We start from the raw sequence: 21862 nt of genomic DNA, 5'->3' as shown, positions 1-21862 counted from the left end.
GAAGTGTTTTAAATGATTAGAAACTTACTGAGGTCCAAAAAAGTTGCCAAAATCCCGCAGGAAATTAGAATCCACTTCTCTATTACATAGAATTTCATCTGCAAATTCAGGGAATGACCACTTTGTTTGAAACTCCAAAAATCATTTCTTTCAGCTGTGCTCAGGTTTTATGACCCTGGGCAACTAAAGTATGTTGCTATAAAACAGAATTTCCTTCTCATGAATATTCTGTGATACCGTATATCATAATTGCTTGAAAGTTTCAGTATATGTTGTTGGAAGTAAGTTGTTACTGTTAGTATTCTATATTTTTGATTTGTAACAAGCATAACAAGATAATTGGTCCTTTAGTATGCTCTTCTTCCTAGTCGTCTGAACAGTATCTAAAAGCATGTCATGAGGAAACCAGGCACAGTATGGTGCAGGCTTTCCTGTGCATCATTGGTGGAATATGTTTGGAAGTGGTCAGGCAATGAGGGATGAGAATATATGGCTAGCCTGATTTGTAGTAACTAGTGAAGTTTACTTAGGAAATCTTAGAGAGACCACATTTAATTCCTGCGATTTTTTGGTAGTGCTCTTCTTGGTATTGAAAAAAATCTGTATTTCTAGGCTGTGTCCAAAGGGGGCCAGTCTTTTTTTTTCAGCCAATAATATTAGCTACTGTTTATTAACCCTCATTGCTGTAGGCAGTCATTTGGCTCATTGGAATAATAAGTCCTTTACATTCATTATCTCATTTAGTCCTCACAATATTTTTATGAGTAAGGAAGAGAAGAAATTATGACTCGGAGATTTCTGATGTCTTATCTAACATCAGACAGCTAGTGAGTAGGGAGTTCCCGGTTCATCTGCCTCCAGAGCTCACAACCTTCATTATTATTCTATGAAAAGTTCCAAATTTATAATGACTCAAAATATTTCCCCAAATTAACTTGGTCTTTGTTTATTGGAGCCTATTTAGTAGTGCTACAATCTGGAGATATAGATGTGAATTAGGACCAAGGCTCGGGAATACATGAGGTTTACAGTGAGCAGGAAGATCATTAAACAAGGTAACACTAATTAATGATAATTTTGACAGGTGCTTTACCAAGGGAATGTATAGTTTAAACCATTATCTGAGAATTTAAGTAAATATCTGATTGTTCATATATATATATACACACACACACACATACACACACACACACACACATACATTTCATTTGTTTTGAGACAGGATGTTGCACTGTCATCCAGGCTGGAGTGCAGTGTTGCAATCACTACTCACTGCAGCCTCAATTTCCTAGGCTGAAGCAATCCTTCTGCTTCAGTCTACCAAGTAGCTGGGACTATAGGTACACACCACTATGCCTTGCTTATTTTTATTTATTTACTTTTAAGATTTTAGATACAGGGTCTCACCATGTTGCCCAGGTTGGTCTCAAACTCCTGGGCTCAAATCATCTGCATACCTCAGCCTCCCAAGTTGTTGAGATTACAGGCATGAGCCACCATGTCTGGGCTGATTGTTCTTAAGTGTGAAATTCCTGAACTGGGGTTTGTGAGAGCAATGATACCTTGACTTACGATAATCTAATACCTGATTATTTGAGGTGGAAGAGTTTCATCCAGAAACTATTCCTCCCTGCCATTCTGTGGAAAAATTGTCTTCTATGAAACCGGTTCCTGGTGCCATAAAGGTGGGGGACTACTATACAATAGCATATAATTTTACCATAAAGAACATTTAAGTAGAATAGAAAATTGTTAGTATCATCTTTAACCCTTCAACCAGCAGCCACATACGCTGGGAGTGAAGAACAACCTAATTGAGCTGTGAATACTGGGCATTTGCTGAGGTGCTGTCACTTTTGATGTAATTTATTTTCTCATCTGAAGGCTATCAGTAACCCAAGTTCACGTTTCACCAAAATGACATGGACCTTTGAGGCTTTTCAAGAGTAGTAGAAATAGGGAATGTTAAATATATTAACTCTAGAGTCTTTTGTAATAATGGAAAGCCCCCAGAGAGGACTTAGCATGTAGGAGTTGTCTAATAAATATTAGCTGCTCTTATTATACTTAAACATTGTCATCAGTATCGTCATGCATAGAAATTCTGTTCATCTACTCACTAGCTTTATGACCTTGAGCCAATTCAGCTTTGCACATCTCAGAGAATGTTAATGATACTTCTCTATGCATCTTACTGAATTGTTTTGAGGATCAAATAAATTAATATATATTGTATGAAGCAAATGAAATAAAATACATTGTATAAAAGTCCTTTGTAATTGTAAAGAGGTATATAATGGTTTATTGTTGTTATAACCCCAAAATCGTTTACCTCGGACATGAGGCCCTAGACATCTGAACACTTTAATGAACTGCCAGTATTGATTAAGGGAAGATGGCACATTAATGTTAGAAAAAGGGAAAAAGCCTGGTCACTGATACCCACGTAGAATTCCACAAATGTAAACATCTATCATTGAAATGATACTTAAATTGTAGGGATTATTTTTTGTTTTACCATCAAATAAGTAAGCTCTCAGAAAGTTTTATTTAGGGCCAGAAGGGCCAAAATTTTAACCTTTAAAGGAACACTAGTCTAATGTGTTTATCTTAGAGATACTTAGAATGAGTTTTCTCTTTGAGAGACACCAAGGAATTCTTGAGTAAGCCTTAATATGCTTGAGCCAGTGTTCCTGGACCAAAAAGGTACATAAGGACCAAACCTAACACACATAAAATTGCATTCTTAACTTGGCGCTAAATGATTTGGCCAATCGTCTCTCTCTTTCCTTTAACTATATTGCAGGTACTACAGGTCCTTTTTTGTATTTATTTTTTCTCCCCATCCTAGGACATGTAGAAGTCTGGGGAGGGGGGAGAAATTTCTGAAATGAGACTGTCTTGCCTCAAAACTGTATGAATGTATAAGTCTTTGAGATAGGCCCTGATAGAGTTAGTTAGATAAGAGGGTGGAATGTAATGGTATATTTGGCAGCTCTGTACATCTGTTTACCTCCTGTGAAAAATAGATCCACAACCAGGAAGACAGCTAGTTGTGTGTATGCTTTGTGCCCCAGGCATGGAGAGTCCCGTTTGTGGAGAGCAATGTTGAATTTGAAACCTTTCATGGAGTAGAAGTGAAGAAGAAAGAAAGTAACTAGGAATTGAAAAGACTTCAGTATATGAGAGATGCAAGACATCTCAGAGATAGAGTATAGTAAGATCACAAATACAGCTTTAACACAAGAGAACAATTTGTTTCACAAAGAAAGAAAGGACATTTTATGTAAAGACTGAGCACTGTGACAGACTCTGATTTGTGAAGAGACAGTGATATGTGGCCAGTGGTTTGTAATTCCAGTCTTCCTGGCAGTGCTAGTTCTAATAATTCTAGCTACAGATATTCTTAGCGAAACTCAGCAGTTTTAGGGGCCTGTTTTTGAGGAAATGAATTATAAAGTGCTCAAAATTTCAGCAAAAATTTTTTGAAATGGACTAAGAAAGATTAGTTAACCAATATAAATAATGTAGGAAAGATAAATAAAGCATACATCTATTATAAAGGAGAAGCAATTCACAATATTTGTAGAAAGCATGATTGTATACTGTGTGCTGTTACAACTGTTAACTCAATTAACTATTCATATAGATAATAATTACCCTGATTCAGTGACTTTTATATGTATTAGCAATAGAATATGGGAAATATTAGATGAAAAAAGTATATTCGAAGTTGCAACTGAAAATATAAAATAATAAAATGTTTGTTACAGATTACAAAGTAAATCTTAATTGGAATGATGTATAAAATTCGTCGGAATTTAATTAGATGTAATTAGATGTTTCGTTGAATTCCAATCTCAATTTCATCCGGAAAAAATGAAGTGGATATTTAGAAACTTAAGAAGGAATAATCAGAGCAGTGTCCTGTTCAGCGAGTGAAGTGTATTGTAATATTACAGCAATTAAAACGGTGTAGTGTTGACTCAGCAATTGATGGAAAGATCAGTGGGACCTAGTGGGACCCCTGGACAAGCCCCTCAAGGACAGCGTTATGCAGTTTCCTCTGGAGACTCTTAAAATTCCCAGAAATGCCGTCAGCCATTAGAGGGAGTAAGTGTGGGGGTCCGAGCTCTCTCATCTCCAGCTCAACATGAACAGCTCTGCATTTGTGTGTTTTATATATTGGGTTCCCACAATTATATTTAGGTTTCACATTTTGAAAAGTTTTCATTGCCCTACTATTAACATATGGTAGAGGATGCCTCACTAGCCATGTGTGGCATATGAAACAAATTATGTTGGGGAAATGAGGCTTACTATGGGAGGAGGGGACAGATGTTAATATTTCACCTTGGCAAAAAATATAAATTCCAGATGAATTAAAAAACAACTACTTGAAAGAAACACTTGTAGGTATTTGCACGCTCTCTGGATAAAAGGAAATTCTAAACATTAAAGTAGTAGAAGTTAATGGAAAAGCCTGATGAATAGTTGCTTGTGTAACAATAGAAAAAAAAAAAAAAAAAACAGATCTCCCGCCAAAACATCCAAAAGATAAGCAACTACAAGACCAGGCAGTGCCTTATGGTCAAGAGATTGTTTGGGCACTGGACAGTTAGTCTAAGGTTTGGGTCTGGTAGCTTAAGATGCTATTGTGCTCTGACTGTGGCTTGCCCCACTCAGTGTATTAGAGTATGGCTGTCTGTGAGTCTGATTCATGTCTCTGCCATGTGTCACATTATTTTGATGGCATCAATGTTTTGTTATGTGAAGATAATTTCTCCTTATCTTTTGTTCTATTAATGTTTACACAGCTCAATCAATAAAGCTTATTCACACCCAGGAACCTTTCCTTCTCTGTCTCTGTTCTCTGTCTTGCAGGAATTGAGGGTGGCTTCTGGTGTTTTGTGTGGCTTCATCATTTCCTTCCTGCCTCTCATCCACTTCATGATGTAATTCTTGGCACTTTTACTTCCTTTGTAGAGTAGGATGTGATGTCATAGAGAAGGGGACAGGGCTATCCAAATTCTCTCAATTGCTGGGAGGAGCTGTCCAGGTGTGCTGAGGGGCCTGTACTCAGGAAGAGAAACAGGGAATCCTCCACAGTGAGTAACCCCAATTTCAAGTGCACCCAAATTTCCGTTAAAACATTGTCCAGTACACTGGAGTTTCTTCTTTGGCCCTTTCTAGATTTAATCAGTTTGCCTTTAGACATTCCCAGTTCAGCTCAATTTTCCTCCTTTCTCTCCCTCCTCCTGTCTTTCTCTTCTTTCCCCATCGTATGCCTTTCCCTCTAGTTGCCCTCTTCCTTGCTTGCTTCCTTTGTGTCTGTGTCTATTGACCTCCTGCCCATATCTTTTATGAGAGACCCGTTGCCTTTCATTTGAGGCAGTGCTCACCCTATATATAGTCCATGTGAACACAGCATCTCCTTTCAGTAATTCATAATTATGTACTGTTCTACTTACAGTTCTTATTTTAAAACTTCTGTCAGCTTTTTGTTTTCATATCAGCTTCTTCCTCTTTTCCCTGTGCTCTATTCTTTCCCCCTTTTCAGCTCTATTGTGCAGTTTCCTTATTGCCTTTTTTCCAATGTATTTATACTCCTCTTCCCTAAACAACTTCGCCTATGTTTCTGTTTCCCCTTTTCCAGTGTTCAGTTCAGCTCTACAGTGTCCTCCTCTGCGAGGACCACTTTCCTTCTTTCCCTTTCACTTACTTGTTGCTATACCCTTGTTGTAGTGTGGCTCATATTTCTGTATTCTTTAAAGAATTTACAACTATGAGTAAGGATGGGGCTGATCAGGATTGGGAAAAATGGGGGATTTTCCTGGGAACTAGAAAGGAGAGAATAGGAAAGTGTCTGAAAAGTTAGGACGGGCAGGCTGCGTGCAACACACTGAGGGGCCTTGATGAACAGAGCCTTCCCTTGTGCATCAGTTGAAATTTGGTTATTGACAGTATAAGAGATCACAGAGCCGTTTTGAACAGATTTGGAAGCCTTTTCAAGTTTACATTTTTTTCAGAATGACCCTGTTAATTCTCAATAATTATGATTCTTCGAATAATCATGGATTGGAACTCTAGTGTTTCTAAGTTACAAGAGGCCATGACTTGAGCATGAACTCCTGCATAGCATCTTTAATTAGGTGTCATCTACCCTTGGAGTAGGTCATTGTGAAGATGTGTGTAACTTGTTTCTTATACCCAGATGTGGTCCTTGTAGTTCATGTTGGTGCACAGTAGGGGCACTACTGTTTATTGTTTCCACCACATGGGGTTAAGTTCCTGCAAAAATAAAGGAACCTGATTTCCAGGGCTGATGGTCTAAGACCTGTGGAAATAATCAGCTATGTCCTGTGTATTTCACATCCTTTGTTTAAAAGAACCCCTTTCACAAAAGATAGGTAGGGCAGAAGAGGAGAGAAAGAGAATGGGACTGAGTTCATATGACTGAGATAGGCTAAATGGGAAGAGGAAAGGGCTTACTTGAAATTAATTGGAAAAGGCAAAGGAAAGGAAACTGAGCTGAACTGGAAAACACACTGTAATGAGTTACTTGGGTTCCTGTATGCTTCTTTCAGTATTTTGGGCATGAATCCAGTGAGGCTGTTTGTGACCAGCACTCTGTTCTCTTCTATTGGTAGTATTCAGGCTCCATGTTTCCAAGGACCTGGAATCTTAGGAAACATTTTAACAGCCTGAAAACATGACTTTCACCATGAAATATTAGAAACTTTTTAAATAAAGGAAATTATATACATTTTTTAACTTGTTCTCTTTAGGGTTCACATTTCTTTTTTGGTATGTATGCCTTTGTGACATGTTTGAAGGATGGCCCCTTTTTGTTGCAGAAATTTCCGATTTAAATGTCCAAAAAAATTATGTTCTCCCTTTGGGCACCTGACCTGTATGATGGACTGTTACTTTGATGTAAAAGCCCCTTCCCCTGTAATAAAATAAGCAGAGGATGCATGATTCACATACATTTTCATTTTGTATGCTGCCATGCAATAATCTCGGAATCTTATGTTTATATTTTAGGCACTAGAAAAACACCCCAACTCACCAATGACAGCAAAGCAGATATTGGAAGTCATTCAGAAAGAAGGGTTAAAAGAAACAAGGTCAGTATCCATATTTAAAACATTTTCTGTTTTCATTAAATAATAATTGCCACTCGTTGCTAAGCAATAGGTGTATCTAGATTTTGATATTGTAGTTGATTGTGAATTGGGTAACTACCCACAAATTCTTTTCTAATTGAGAAGTAGTTGGATGGTTTAAGATTTCCTTGGACTTGCCTGTTACCTTAATACATTAGATGGATTGATACAGGACGTACTTTCTTAACAAAGAACAGCACTGTGTGACTTAGCCCCTCCTTGAAGTTATTCCCGTTTCTTTTTCTTGTAAGAGGAGATTGTGTTTCTGAAACCAGGTGGTGAAAGAGAAACACTTTTACAGGTTTAATAGGTAGATCCTAGGATATAAAGATGAGCTCACTTTGATAAAATTCAGTGCCAGTAAATGTGGTTGAAAATCTAGTCCTCTTATATTTAAGAAACTCTACTTGATGCATCCTGTAATAGCTGTTGAGCCTAATATTTACCCTTTTAAAATGTACAGTTTAGTGGATTATGTTATATTCACAAAGTTCTGCATCATCAACGTTATCAAACTTTAGAACATTTTCATCACCCTAAAATGAAACCCTACACCCATCAGCAGTCACTCCATATACCAACTACTCTTGCCTCTGGCAGCTGCTAGTCCACTTTCTGTCTCTATGGACTTGCTATTCTAGACATTTAATATAAGTGGAATATAGATATGTAGCCTTTTGTGAAAGGCTTTTCTGACTTAGCATATAATGTTTTCAGGGTTTCCTCATGTTGTAGTATATAACAGGAATTCCTTTTGGTTGCCAGGTAATATTTCAGTGATGATTCTTTATTCTTAGGTATTAATTTTATGGTTTTAGATAGCGAGTTAGGGCCGTATAGATGATATTACTCAAGGAGAAAAAGGTTTACTATAGGATGAAACAACTATGATGTTGTCATATGTGTATGTAATCAGCCTTGTTACATAGAATAGATTTGTGTACATGAGTTGTCCATCTGTAAGCCATGGAGCATACAGTAGTCACAACTTGATGAAATTAAACCTACCAGACTACCTTTTGAATGTTTTCATTTGATGTGGATATAGAAACTGCTAAGATAAATAAATATCCTTCTGAGGCTGACTTTCTGTGAAAAGTAGGTTTCAGCTATAACTCCTATAACTTTAACGTGTGGGTGACATCAGCCTCTCGCTGTTTAAAATGTATCTTTTGCAAGGTAGGTCCATAGACATCACAATTTACTGGGGTACAGGAAACCTATACTCAAATTTTCATTTTTTATTTTGGAGACTTTTTTTCTGCCTACTCTGTAGAAATAGCCTAAGATAATATAACCACATTGTGTTTGCACTAATTGTTCCCCCACAAAGTGGAGGCAGCAGTGGGCAGGTTAGTTGCTAACAGTACCTAACAACTCTGTTAAAGGAGATCCTATTTTAACCCAGATGTCAGTTTAAGGAGTTAGGGAACAAAATCAGGAAAACAGGAGATTGATTTTCTTCTTGCCACCTGTCAGTAACCCTGGAAATATTTATGACAATTAGAAAGCACTGAAAATATTTGTGCCATAGTCAAAAGAAAAGAAGGGCTAAAAATCTAAGGATGTCAACTATCTCATGTGGGTGTTGTTGCCAGAGGAATCTGCCAATGTGGACAGAAAAAGCACCTCCTAAAAGCAGACATTTGAAATTCGTTCATTAAGATATTCTTCTCCACAGGAGTGACTCTGCTGTTATCATTTGTTATGAAGCTTGAGATATAAAAATCCCTGTACTGTGACTCACAACAACATTTTAATTACACTTGTTATCATTATAGCTTTATTTCAAAATTTTCAAAATGCTGGTCCTCCCAGAATGGTATATAAGAGGGCTTTCAGCATGCGTAGTTAACTAATACAAACAAATTTTAAAAACCAACTTCTTCAAAGAGTAATTAAAGAACACTGAAATGGGAAATGTAACTCCCTAGTCCTCTAAATTGAATCTGTCTCCCCACTTCAGCCACTGCGTCACTATTTGTCCTTCTGTAAGGAAAAAAAAAATCCTTTGTTACAAATACTCATGAACCAGTATAGTATTAGTGAAGTACCTGCACACAATTACCGGTTTGAATAGGAAAAGGAAAAGCAAATAAAGAGAACACAGTTAAAGTTTTCTTCTGTAAAATCTGCTCTGCATCAAGTGGCCTCAGACTATGCATTTTGTGCTCCCATTTGTTTTTTCATTCCATTTCTTTAAATTTCCCCCTTCTTGTCAATGGTAATCCATTACTTATGACTCATGCGCCTGTGCTCACTGTTCCCTTGTTTTCTAGTTCTAATTTTCTTGTCAGAGTCACCTCTAAAATAAACATACCTAGCTTTTGAGTGAGTTTAGGACTGTCTTGTATGTATGGATGTTGTTTCAAGGAGCAGTTATTGACACTTATTTTGCCTCCTTAATGTACTGTTTTGCTACTTTCCAAGTTCTTAAATGTTTTCCAAATATTTAAGGTAGTTGAGTAAATGGAATGTAACTGTATGTATTTTTCTTAAGTAAAGTTTAGAAATTCCACCTTCATGAGGTCAAACATAGCTGATTGATTTCTAGGCATTTACTAATGATGTGTTTCAAGAAATGCACATTAGTAATATGTGTGATTAAATACAGGGAAGTGCTTGTAAAGTTACTAATATGGCCATAACCCTCTGGTGGTCTCTTCTATGGATGAGAGGTAACGTTTTAATGGTCCTCCTCCAAACAGTCCTCTACTGTACCTAGAATTTCTAGACAATAGAAGATAAGGTCTTCAGCCACCGTCATCATTCCAACCTGTACTCAAAGCAAGGGCATTTGTGTCAGGTACTCTGGGGGTCCTTCATTCTGTATGTGTCAGGCAGGTCTCCGATAGCACTTACCTCGCTGTACTGTAATTTTGTCTTTGTATGTCTTCCCTGCCTGTGTGTGAGCTCCTTAAGGGCAGGGTACCTAACCCTTCTGGCTCTCGACAGATACTCAATAAATAGTTGTTTAGTCAATAATCTTCATTCTCAAGATGTTAATTTGCTGGTGCTTAGTAACGACTTTGGCTTGCATTCAGAGTTAGAAGCTTCTTTTTAACATGTTGTGTTTTTGATGATATGTAATAGTAGTTATTTTTAACATCAAAAGAAACTCAACAGGTTTGTGGAAATCCCATTAAATATATGTATGCTGATAGTTTCCAGCAGATTATCTGTGAACAACTGAAGTTACTGTGCTGTTGCTTGTTTTCAAACACTGTGAAAGCCACTAGTTTAAACTTGTAACTTATAATAGAAAAACTACATTAGTAATTTTGGCAAAACTAATGAGGGTATTTGAATGTGTTCAGTATGTATGTTACTGTTATTTAAGGTGAAATTTGACATTGTATGCTGTATTTTCCTCTTTACAAGTGACACTTTAAATCATATAGTTTTCATGTAAGCATGATAAAAATACGACTTTTTACATCATGTTCTGTGTCTCATCTTCATATTATTGATGAAATGTGTACAGTAGGATTAAATTGTATTTGGAAAAGCCAGAATGAAATAAGTACCTTCTGTGTGGGTAAAAAAGAAATATGAAATATGAATATAATAAATTAGCAGAAGGACATGTGGTTTTGTTGAAAAAAATAATAGAATGATTTTTTAAGACCTGGTTTTCTTTCTTATGAAAATACTCTTGGTAATTTTTACTTCCCCTGTGTATAATAGGATAGAAGATTTTATTAATGTCATTTTATTCTGGTCCCTCTGTGTACTTGCTTCACTGATTCTGAGTGTTTTTAGGGCTTCTGCTCCTTTATGTTTATTAATTGTCAACAGTTGATCAATCAAAGTATTGGAAGGCTTTTCAGATGATTGGAATCATATAATCAAATAGCCATGCTGCTTCTATAGACGGGATTAAAATGTGAATACTCCTGTCTGCGGCTTTTGTGGATGGATATTTGATATCCCTCTTTGGACTTCTTAGATAAACATCCCCACTTCCTTCCTCAGGGAGTTAGGGTGCTGCCGTGGAGTGTGTTCTTGTCTGCAGTAAGTGTAAATATTTGTTTAGAAAAGAGGAGTAAGTCTAGTTACAGTGTTGCTTTGGATGATTTTGGGGGTCATTCCAATTCTGATTTTCTGCTTTTGATTTGCTTGTACAGAAGTTATCATTCCTTGACCAAGAGGACTGTGGGATTTTTGATGCCTGAGGATGTGTTTTTTGATGCCATGTCTTATGTAATTTTTCAAGTGATGATTCCAAAGAAATGTGTGCTCTGTTATAGTAACATATCCAGGGGTTGCAAGATCATGGAGTAAGGCTTACATGACTTATGTAGTGAGAGCAAAACAACCATTCATCAGTGAGGAATAATTTTTTTATGTGCTGGACATTATCATTGTAAGATACCTGTTACTAATGTAGCAGGAACTGTGATTTAGTTTTATATTATTTGATAATAGGCAAATAGTTTATAATGAGCCTGAAGTGGTCGTAAAATTAAAATATACATATACACACAAACCACACAAAGCAATTAAGAAAACCTCTGTTGGGTTGAGGGCAAGACAGTATTTATGAGGTACATTTTAACAATATTAGAGATGCCATACTTTAGATTTAAAAACTGTGTTAAATTTCATCAACTGTTTACAGAGAAGCAACCTATAATTATATATTTCAGTAGGGACATTTTAAAAAGTTTTATAAACAGTATCTGTTGTGTTTAGTGTTCCTCAGAATAATGGACATATTTTAGATTTTGTGATGTAGAACATGCATTGACATCCCAGATTTTGTCATTACTCTGGTACCAATGAGAATTTTTTATTCCACTGATAATTCCGGAATTTATTTTTACCTCGTTTTGTTTAAGACTTTTTATGTTTTCTGTTTTGCAATCTCTGTTATGATAAGCTGAAATTAGAATCTCCACTTTGTACTGTGGTTTATTAAAGATGTTGCATTTCTTTAGGGGGATAACATGTCAGAAATTCTATTACCATGTATAGTGACAAACAATAAAATTTCTTGGCATTGCTCTTGGTGAGATTTATGTTGCTAATTAGTGCTTTAGGAGATGATTCTTTCTTGCCGCTGCAATGTTTTGCCTAGAGATAAGAAATAAACGCAAGTAATTTCTACTGCAAAATCAATTCTTATCTGCAGACTCCATGTTGGCGCCCTTCCTTTAATACTGAAATGGTGGTCTAGTTTGTTTGTGTTGGGCATTTTAGAATTACAGTGTTAGCTCACAGTGTCATCCCTGCCATTTGTTAACATCTAATTCTCTCATTGTGTAAATGGTGTGCACAGTCAGCTACTTAGAGAGGGATGTATGAGACAATGGTGTTATTAAACAGAAACATAGGGCAATTTGCATATATTTGTGTGTGTACATGTGTATAAGCAAGCTTCGAGAATAATCTAGTTCTTAGTTGACATAAAATTTTACTTGTCATCATTACTCAGATTAGAAATCTCAATCAGTGCCATTCTTAACTCCCCGGACGTCATGGCCAGATGGTTCTGGGTAGTGTTAGTTTTACTTCCTAAGCACGTCTTTCTTTCTGTGTACCATACTTTTTGCAATTCTTCAGATACTTTTCATTTCTTACCTGGATTATTGCACTATCTTCTTATCTGGTCATCTTATCCCAAGTCTTCCTTTCCCCTTTACAAATCTGTTTTTTTTTTTTTTTTCTCTCAAAACTGACTTCAGTTTATAGTAGCATTTCTTAATAAGGAATCCATAATGCAGGCATTCATTGAGGATATTGCAGGTTTGATTCCAGACCATCACAATAAGGAGAATATTGCAAAAAAGGGAGTCACACAAATTGTTTGGTTTCCCAGTGCATATAAAAGTCGTGTTTATATACAGTAGTCTATTGGGTGTGCAGTAGCATTATGTCTGAAAAACACTGTGCATACCTTAATTAAAAAAATACTTTATGCTGGACATGGTGGCTCATGCCTGTAATCCCAGCACTTTGGGAGGCCAAGGAAGGGGGATTATTTGAGTCCAGGAGTTTGAGACCAGCCTGGACAACAACAGAAACAGTGAGGCCCTGTTTCTACAAAAAATAGAATATTAGCCAGACTTGGTGGTACATACCTATATAGTTCCAGATATTAGTTAGGGAGGCTGAAGCTGGAGGATCACTTGAGCCGATGTGGTCAGGCTGTAGTGAGCTGAGATAGTGCCACTCCACTCTAACCTGGGTGACTGAATGAGACCCTATCTAAAAAACAATGATAACAATCATCTGAACCTTCAACAAGTCGTAATCACTTTGCTGGTAGAGAGAGTCTTGTCTTGATGTTGATGGCTGCTGACTGATCAGGATAGTGGTTGCTGAAGGATGGAATGGCTGTGGCAATTGCTTAAAGTAAGACAACAGTGAAGTATTCTGTATTGATTGACACTTCCTTTCTTGAAATATTTCTGTGGTATGCAATGCTATTTGACAATATTTTACCCATAGTAGAACTTTTAATTTTAAAGCTGGAGTCAGTCCTCTCAAACCATGCTGTTGCTTTTTATCAACTAAGTTAATGTAATATTCTAAATCATTTATTTGTATTTCAACAATGTTCACAGTATCTTCACCAGAAGTGGATTTTATCTCAAGAAATTATCTTCATTACACATCTATAAGAAGCACCTCCTGACCTGTGAAAGTTTTATCATGAGATTGAAACAATTCAGTCACCACTTTGGGCTCCACTTCAAATTCTAGTTCTCTTGTCGTTTCTACCACATCTGCAGTTACTTCCTCCACTGAAGTGTTGAAGTGGATCAGAATCCACTTCTTCCATACTCTTATTGATGTTGCTGTTGTGACCACCTCCCGTGAATCATGAATGTTCTCAATGGCATCTAGAAGGGTGAACTCTTTTCTGAAGATTTTTAATTCACTTTGCTCAGATTCATCAGAGGAATTGCTATCTATGGCTGTGATAGCCTTAGGATATATATATATATATATATATATATATATATATACACACACACACACACACACATATATATATATATACACACACACATATATATATATATTTTTTTTTTGAGACGGAGTCTCACTCTGTCGCCCAGGCTGGAGTTCAATGGCCGGATCTCAGCTTACTGCAAACTACGCCTCCCGGGTTTATGCCATTCTCCTGCCTCAGCCTCCCGAGTAGCTGGGACTACAGGCGCCCGCCACCTCGCCCGGCTAGTTTTTTGTATTTTTTAGTAGAGACGGGGTTTCACCATGTTAGCCAGGATGGTCTCGATCTGCTGACCTCGTGATCCATTGGTCTCGGCCTCCCAAAGTGCTGGGATTACAGGCTTGAGCCACTGCGCCTGGCCAGAAATATATTTCTTAAATAAGAAGACTAGAAAATCAGAATTATTCCTTGATTTATGGACTGCAGAATACATGTTGTCTTAGCAGGTATGAAAGCAACATTAGTCTCTTTGTACATCTCCCTCATCTCTTGGGTGACTAGATGCGTTGTCAGTAAACAGTAGTATTTTGAAAGGAATCTTTTTTTTTTTTTTCTGAGCAGTAAGTCTTAACAGCTTAAAATATTCAGTAAACCATTTTGTAAACAGATGTGGTGTCATGCATACTTTGTTTTTCCATTTATAGAGTACAGGTATAGCAGATGTAACATAATGTTTAAGTGCTCTGGGATTTCCAAAATGCTAAATGGTCATTGGCTTCAGCATAAAGTCATCAGTGACATTAGCCCCAAACAGGAGAGCAAGCCTGTGTTTTGAAGCGTTGAAAGCAAACCTTGACTTCACCTCTCTACCTATGAAAGTCCTAGGTGGCATTTTCTTTCAGTAATGAATGTAGGCTGTTTTGTCTACATAGAAAATCTAGTTCATATAGCCACCTTTGTCAATGATCTTAGCTAGATATTTTGGACAACTTGCTGGGGCTTCTACATTAGTAATTGCTGCTTCACTTTGCACTTCTATATTATAGAGATGGCCTTTTACCTTAAGCCTCATAAACCAAACTTTGCTAGCTTCTAACTTTTCTTCTGCAGCTTCCTCACCTCTCCTAGCCTTCATAGAATTTTGACCAAGTTTGCCATTTTATATGGGCACTGTTCATGACACTCCAAACAATTACACTAGTAACATCAGAGATAGCTGATTACAGAACACCATAACAGATATAATAATAATGACAAAGTTGCAAATATTGTGTGAATTACCAAACTGTGACACAGACAGGAAATGAGCAAATGCTGTTGGAAAAATGGCACCAATAGACTTGCTTGATGCAGGGTTGCCTCAGACTTGCAATTTGTAAAAAATGCAGTATTTGTGAAGCATAATAAAGTGAAACACACAAAACATGAGGTATCCCTAAATTCAAGAGACTGTATCACACATATTAATCACTTAAAGTGATTAATCAAAAGCTACAGTCTTTTGTATGTTTGATGATTGTTTGATTAAATTGAATATGGTACTTTTTTCTAGTTAATGATCTCTGGATAAATCTATTACATAATATTCTGATACTATAGGGCTTATGTAAGAATGGTAAAGCCTACATTACACCTTACATTTAGATAAAATTTTGAATTTCTAATCTGGACAATTTTGTATATATTTGGTTTTACCCAAAATATGTCACTTAAAATGTTTTGGGGCATTGTATATTTTCTGTACATATTTAATTAGTTTTGAGTTAAATGGTGTAACTTGATTAAGAAGTCATAGTCTGCACATGAATATCACTAATTGTTTAAAATAACTCTGTAATATCTAATAAGTTAAGCTTCTTTTAACTTAAACTTTTTAAATGTTGGGACAAAATAAAGTAATTCTTGAGGAGGATGATAAGATTATATATTACTGTGGCAGCATTTTCTGAGTAGAAAATCATTATGTGAAATGCTACCCAGCAAGATCACGTTTCAAGTTTTCAGCACAATCATAATCCACTTGGGCTTGGGTAACTGTAAAGCCTTTATAGTCAAACATCTGATATTGCAGCCATAGTTGAGTATTTGTGGTTCATTGTGAAATGTCTCCTGTTACTTTTTTCGTGATTTGAAAAGTAGAAGTCGAGCGCCACAAGAAATTCAAAGACTGTCATGTGTGCCTCTGTGTGTGTGTGTGTGTGTGTGTGTGTGTGCGCGCGCGCGCGCGCGCATGCACAGGCACTCACATTTCTGGTAGTTATCCCATTGTTGATGTAAGATTGGATTGCTGAATGGGAAGGAAATACTTTTTATACAGAATGCCTCAGTAATGCACTGAGTTTGGAAGATGACTCTTAATCACTATTAAGTCCTCCCAGACTTAGTCGTGATTGTCTTAGTCAGCTTAAGCTTCCATAACAAAATACCATAGAGTGGGTGGCTTAAATAACAGAAATTTATTTTCTCACAGTTCTGGAAGGCAGAAAGCCCAGATTAAGGCTGGCAGTGTCCGTTTCTGGTAAGGACTTTCTTCCTGGCTTATAGCTGGCTGCCTTCTTGCATGTCATCACATCGGCCTTTCTTCCATATGTCTGCACAGAGACACAGCAAGCTGTCTACTGTTTCTTCTTATAAGGACACCAATCCTATTGGATCAGGGCTCCATCCTTAGGACCTCATTTATCCTTAATCACTTCGCTCTAGGGCCCATCTTCAAATGCAGATACAACTGAGCGTTACAGTTTCAACGTATGAATTTTGAAAGTACAAAGACATTCAGTCCATAACCATGATTCAGAATTTGGAAGATTTTTAGAATTCATAGTATAACATAATAATATTTCTAGAATTTTTTTGTATTTCATTTTGGAAGTTATTTATAACAATATGCTTAACACAGTACCATGCTTCCATTTTTGCCTACTACTCGTATGTGTTTTCATGTTATTCCTAACATATAAACCAATAAAATTAAAAAGTTTTATATTCAAATATTGACTGGGTGCAGTGGCTCACGCCTGTATCCCTGTACTTTGGGAGGCCAGGGTGGGCGTATTGCCTAAGGTCAGGCGTTCAAGACCAGCCTGGCCAACATGGTGAAACCCATCTCTACTAAAAATACAACAATTAGCCTGAAGTGGTGACCTGCACCTGTAATCCCAGCTACTTGGGAGGCTGAGGCAGGAGAATTGCTTGAACCTGGGAGGTGGAGGTTGCAGTGAGCCGAGATCATGCCACTGCACTCCAGCCTGGACGACAGAGCGAGACTCTGTCTCAAACAAAACAAAATAAAACAAAACAAATATAACGTGTATATTCACGTAACATAAACTTACTTGCATTTTATTTGAAGCCTTTGGTAAAAATAGCTGTGGTGACTGCGTATATATTGATGCCTCAGGGCATCAATAACCACTAAGCTATGCAATTATAGCTACAAAATGGCCATTTCTTAATATATCTTTTTATGCTGTCAAACTTTCTTTCTGCATTTTTCCATATAATTGAGCAAAAAAAGGTAATTTCAGTGATTTCAGCTTTATCAAGATCTAGGTATAATTTACTCCAGAAACACTGAACACTCTATAAATATTTCAGTGCAGAAATAGGACCCAAAATGGATGTAAAATTACATTGTGTGTGAGTCTTTCAAGTATCTTATGCAGGTGAAAATCTTTGAGGAGGAATAGGCATTTAACTGGGATGATTTTATTTAATTATTTTTTCTAAGTGGTGCGCTTCATCTCTTATTTTATTGCTTGTGCCCTTAATTGCCACTCGCCAAAATGATTTTAGTTTTGCTTCATTGTTTTGAACTTGACAACATAATTCAAATGCAAAACAGTTGATATGCTCACATGGAGACTTCTTTTTTATAGTTGATTTGTTTTCAGAAGAAATAAAAATTTTATTTTTGTTGAGCCAGGTTTTCTAAAAGCAATAGCACTTAATTCCTAAAAATAAACCCTAGTTCTTTGAGGACAATGAAAAGACTATTTATCCTATGCCTTCTCACACACCCAAGCAAAAATGAAATTGATAATTGTTGACTGGAGCTCAGGTCGTTATTCTATTGAGTTTCTTTTTTTAATACATTATGGCCTGTGCTGGTGCAGTGCGAGATGTCTGTATGATCTCTGGACTCTCTGTAGTATGCATCTCCTGGGCCTGTTCTTAGTACTTAGGTATATATATGCAGAGTGGTTAGTTGTCAAATTAGACGAACATCACAGAAATTAGAGGACCTCAGAGAAATTAAGATAAAGTTGTGGAGATATAGCTATTACCGTTAAGTTAATTAAATACCTACTAAGTGCCTACTCAGTGTTTATTGTGTAAGATCCTGACTACTTTTTGGAAGTTTTAAGGCATATGTTCATTCTGTTGACATTTATTCAGCACATGTTGTGTTCTTGAGACTGTGGAAGTTGTGGGGGTTAATAGATGAATAAAATACCATTTCTGCCTTTGAGTATTTCAGACCATTTTCTGTGTTATTTAATGAGGTCTTTCAGCCTCTTCTCTGTGAAGATGTCTTAAGCCTTATACTTAATGTTATTTTTTGATTTTAAAGTTGAGAATTTCTAAATTCTCTCTTAAATTATTCACGTATATGATATTCCAACATGTTAAAAAGGTTGTCTTTCCAACACAAACATAAGCTCTTAAAGGCAAGGAACTCATACCTTTGTACCATTAATTTTCTTGGCATAGTGCTGAAATGCTGTGTTTTATGTAGTATGTCAAGCACATTAATAAATAGGGACATGATAATAAAAATAATACCTAACATCTATTGATCCTTTATATTAAGCTTAATGCCAAGGACTTCACATAAATTACCTTGAAACAAAAGATTTGAGATGGGTAGATACTATATTCCCCATTTTACTGGTGAAGAATCAGAGGCAGATGAGGGTGAGTAATTTGAAAAAGTTTGTCGAGCTAGAAAATGATAAACCTGGGATTTGATGTCTGACTTAAAGCCAATCGTTCTTAACCTTTTTAAACATTTGTAGCCTAAGTCTAATGAAACTGATTTTAAAAAGTATTGCTTATAAGATTCTATTGAGTGAACACTCTCCCATTGCTGTTGGCAGTTTTTCTGCCTGATTGTTGCTGTCCTATATGATTACTCACCAAAATGAAAGTCTGGCTTGTCAAAGACAGGTATGTTGAAACTCTTTCAGTTTATAGCCTAGTTGTAAATAGTTTTAAAGAGTGAAAAAAAATAAAACAGAAAACAAAAAACATTTTCACAACCCACTTACATTTGGAGGATGCAAAACCTCACACTGTTTTGCTTGTCTAACATGAGGAGGATCATTTTGGGTAAAGATTTGGGCTTATGGACAGCAGCATGACTTATTTTAAATGTAACTTTGTACTGTTTGTTTTTAGAAGACAGTGCCCTGAGAGCAGGAAACATACTGTGGGTAATGGGAGAACTAAAGACTTCATGAGACTCTCAAGGTTTTATTGTTGATCTTGGACTTATAGATTGAAATTCTTGTTTCTTGCTAACTGTTACTAGTCAAATCATAATTGCTAACAAAATGTAGATAATCCAATGTTTGGGTGGAGGTAGAGGGAGGCTAAGTTATTAACATCATTTTTCCTTTTGAGATACGTGTCTAGGCAAAGAAAAGGAGGCCTGAATGAATACCCCAGTATAGTTTCCGAAGCAGCATGACTGCATCCTTTAGGAAATGTTCTTAAGCAGAGAATAAGCAGAATGTTTATCATGACCACTTGCTCAACCACTCTTCTATCACCCATTTGTTACACTCCCACTGGGAAGTATGAAAACATCACCCTTTTCTTTTTATTTTTACAAAAGACATACGCATAATTGCCAAGCAGAGCATGTTGCAGGCCACTGTGGCTGTCTTAAATTCATAATGTAGTTATTCTGTAGCATATCTGCATGAAATACAATAATTCATACAATGATTATTCAGTTTATAGCTTAATTTGTGTTCATTGAAGATTACCTGATGCTTGCCAGAAATAGAAAATTGGCATTAATTAAGATTTGTTGGAACAGGTTGTTGTCAGTGAGGTGGTTTAAAGAATAGCTCAGATCTCAATTTCTTAAATGTTAAGATTAGCAAGGCTCACTTTGAAGCCTCCTCTCCCACTCTCCCCCACTATAAGAAGGAAAGTGCTAAACAAGAATACAGGGAGTACTAGTAGGAATTGCCAAAGTTTTTACGGCTTACTCCGTTTTTATTTAACTTTTTGAAATTTTAACCTGATTGCTAAGATGAGAATTATTTATTATTTTTCAATTCTGTTCTTTTTTTATTGTACTACCAAAAATAAGTCATCCAATTATAACTTAATTCCCAAAGTTTTATAAATTACTTTTTATAGCAGGTGGAGTGGTAAAGTCTTCTCTCCTTTTCTCATAAGAAGGTGATGGGGGATTGTGAAATAGTCTCTGAAGCATTTTGAGTAACTTGAAGCAGATAGTTATTTAAAGTTTTAAATCCGGTCTTCCCCATACCCAACTTTCAACCACCTAGTTTCCCCAACAATTTCTCGTCTTTATTAAAAGTGTACCTTTGTGATAAGAGGATAGGGGGATACATCATTTGTAATAGCTAAGGAGTCTAAGGAGTTGTGTCCTTTGGTGAAAAGAAGGCTAGGACTAGTTTCCATGTGGACCATTTACTGTTGTTTATTACTATCCCAATTTAGCTTGTGAGAATTGATCTGAGAGCAAACTTCCTCTTCAAAACAGATCATTCAAAACAGCCCCTACCGCATTAGGATGCAAACTAAGACATGAATGAGGTTTATCTGATAATTATATTTTGTTTCTGGTAAGGACATTTTAGATCATATACTTTTAGACTTTTGTTTCACAAATCAATAAACTAAGGCTTAGAAAAAGTGAGTGAGTTGTCCACAACGATAGGGTTAGTGAATATCTGACTCATTTGTAAACTTAGAAGAGGCTTATTATTTCAAAATTTAAGAAGAATGTACAAAAGCATACTCAAAAGTAAGTGAAGGCTGAACGCTGTGTAAAGAAAGAAGGATCAATGTTCCGTTCTTAGGTACTATTGAAATGGAACTATTGAAATAGTTCTTAGGTACTATTCAGTGGGTTTGGTTATTGAAAGGAATGGCAAAAACCACAATTTCTTTTGCACCTACCTAATAGTAAATAGTTGTAAAACTGTTGCGCAAGAGTTAGGAATGCAAGACAGTTTGTACTATATACTTCAAATAGTGATCTAAAATGTTTGATTCTGGTCTCATTGGCTTCCTGTTGCCACCAAGACCTCACCCAAAGGAAGACCGAAAAGAACAAGGAAGGGGCTGTGACTGCCTTATATTTCCACCATGGGTTGATGGAGAGAGCCATTGAGTTCAGTAAGGCATGGTGAGCCAATGAAGACCTCGCAGGAAGAAATCATTGAATTGAGTATTATTTTTCAGTTTTTGTTTGGAATGCATTTAACTATGGGATATGTGAGGCAAGGGCCAGTAGATTTGTCTGTAGACAATTTGATTAAGAGGGTTTGTCCGACAGCTACTCTCTTTTCAGATTTTCCCCATGGACTTACAACCTACTCTGTTTCTTTACTTACATTATATTTTATGTTTTCTGATTGAATTTCCCTTCTGTTCTCTGTAAAAATTAAAATGGATAGCAATTAAATATTTAAATATAATCACAGGAAAACATAGTGGTCTGAAAACTCCAATCAGTAAATGAAAACGTTGTGAAGTAATGTGAAGTGACAGTGAAAATTAAGTTTTCATTTACTGATTATTTTTT

The 21862-nt window shown here is 36.4% G+C and overlaps 1 protein-coding gene across 1 annotated transcript in view; it reads left to right on the top strand.

Annotated features, from left to right (window-relative positions):
- Nucleotides 1-7053: 7053 nt before the first annotated feature.
- ASXL3 (ASXL transcriptional regulator 3) overlaps nucleotides 7054-21862 on the top strand; it is a 141372-nt gene continuing 126563 nt past the window's right edge. Inside the window, exon 1 of the mRNA XM_031934556.1 lies at nucleotides 7054-7130. Within this exon, the coding sequence (XP_031790416.1) occupies nucleotides 7075-7130 (56 nt within the window). The 5' untranslated portion in view covers nucleotides 7054-7074. The remainder of the gene's footprint in view (nucleotides 7131-21862) is intronic.

The sequence above is a fragment of the Piliocolobus tephrosceles genome, chromosome 18, assembly GCF_002776525.5.
Source record: "Piliocolobus tephrosceles isolate RC106 chromosome 18, ASM277652v3, whole genome shotgun sequence".
Lineage (NCBI taxonomy): Eukaryota > Metazoa > Chordata > Mammalia > Primates > Cercopithecidae > Piliocolobus > Piliocolobus tephrosceles.
This window is presented reverse-complemented; position numbering and strand designations above follow the sequence as displayed.